This window comes from Poecilia latipinna, unplaced genomic scaffold (genome assembly GCF_001443285.1).
Source record: "Poecilia latipinna isolate Pla-1442-1.1 unplaced genomic scaffold, P_latipinna-1.0 Scaffold1857, whole genome shotgun sequence".
Lineage (NCBI taxonomy): Eukaryota > Metazoa > Chordata > Actinopteri > Cyprinodontiformes > Poeciliidae > Poecilia > Poecilia latipinna.
This window is the reverse complement of record NW_015114473.1, coordinates 10,024-10,790: the sequence shown is the minus strand read 5'-3', so window position 1 is coordinate 10,790 and position 767 is coordinate 10,024. Positions and strand designations below refer to the sequence as shown.

At 35.3% G+C, this 767-nt stretch overlaps 1 protein-coding gene across 1 annotated transcript in view; it reads right to left on the bottom strand.

Annotated features, from left to right (window-relative positions):
• Window positions 1-767, bottom strand: part of LOC106934778 (uncharacterized) — a 16,055-nt gene that overhangs the window by 5,320 nt on the left and 9,968 nt on the right. The window contains exon 10 of the mRNA XM_015014894.1: window positions 239-366. Within this exon, the coding sequence (XP_014870380.1) occupies window positions 239-366 (128 nt within the window). The remainder of the gene's footprint in view (window positions 1-238; window positions 367-767) is intronic.

The following is a 767-nucleotide window of genomic DNA, read 5'->3' as shown; positions in this document are numbered from 1 at the left end:
AAGTAAAATGTTTTTTTAAAAAATATATGTTATAATAAAAAATATTTTTTATATAATTTTTTTTTTTTTTTTTTTTTTCTTTTTTACAGGAAATCAAGAAAACGTGTTTCATGCATTTCTGAGATCATCACTGTAACTTCCCAGCTCTTTTGGGTGGACTCCTCTTATATGATTCATATGTAATCCCTCTAGTTTTAAGATTATGCCGAGAAGAAGGGCCTAACTTTACTTGACGTACCCTCAGCAGTTTCAACAGTCTCGGGACCAGAATCCTGTTCAGGCTTGCTAGCAGGGAGCTTGGCTTTAGTATCGTCGCTGCCTGGTTTAGCTGCTGTATCTGGTTTAACAGCTGCACCAGGTCTCCCCCTACAGGAGGAAAAGTGTAATGCAAGTCACGAAACAAAAAAAACAAATAAATAAAAATCCTTTATGAAGACTGCATTGAAACGCAAGAAACAGTTCTCTTCATTGTGATGATGGTGCAGGTTTTTTGTGAAATCAAACTTTGAACTGGTGTAACTCTGAACTGCTACATTTAAGTTGCCTACATAGATTTATGTTGTATACATAAATGCACCTTACACGGGTAATTTTGCAGAGTGGTCACAGCTTATCAATAACAATGAATTAGACTAAACGTACAGAACTCTTCACATTTATTGGAACCCCTGGTAAAGATGAGTAAACGTCCTTGTAACGATTATATCATTTATTGGAGCAATATAACCTCACACTGAGCCTCTGGTATTGTAATTTTTCAAAATCAC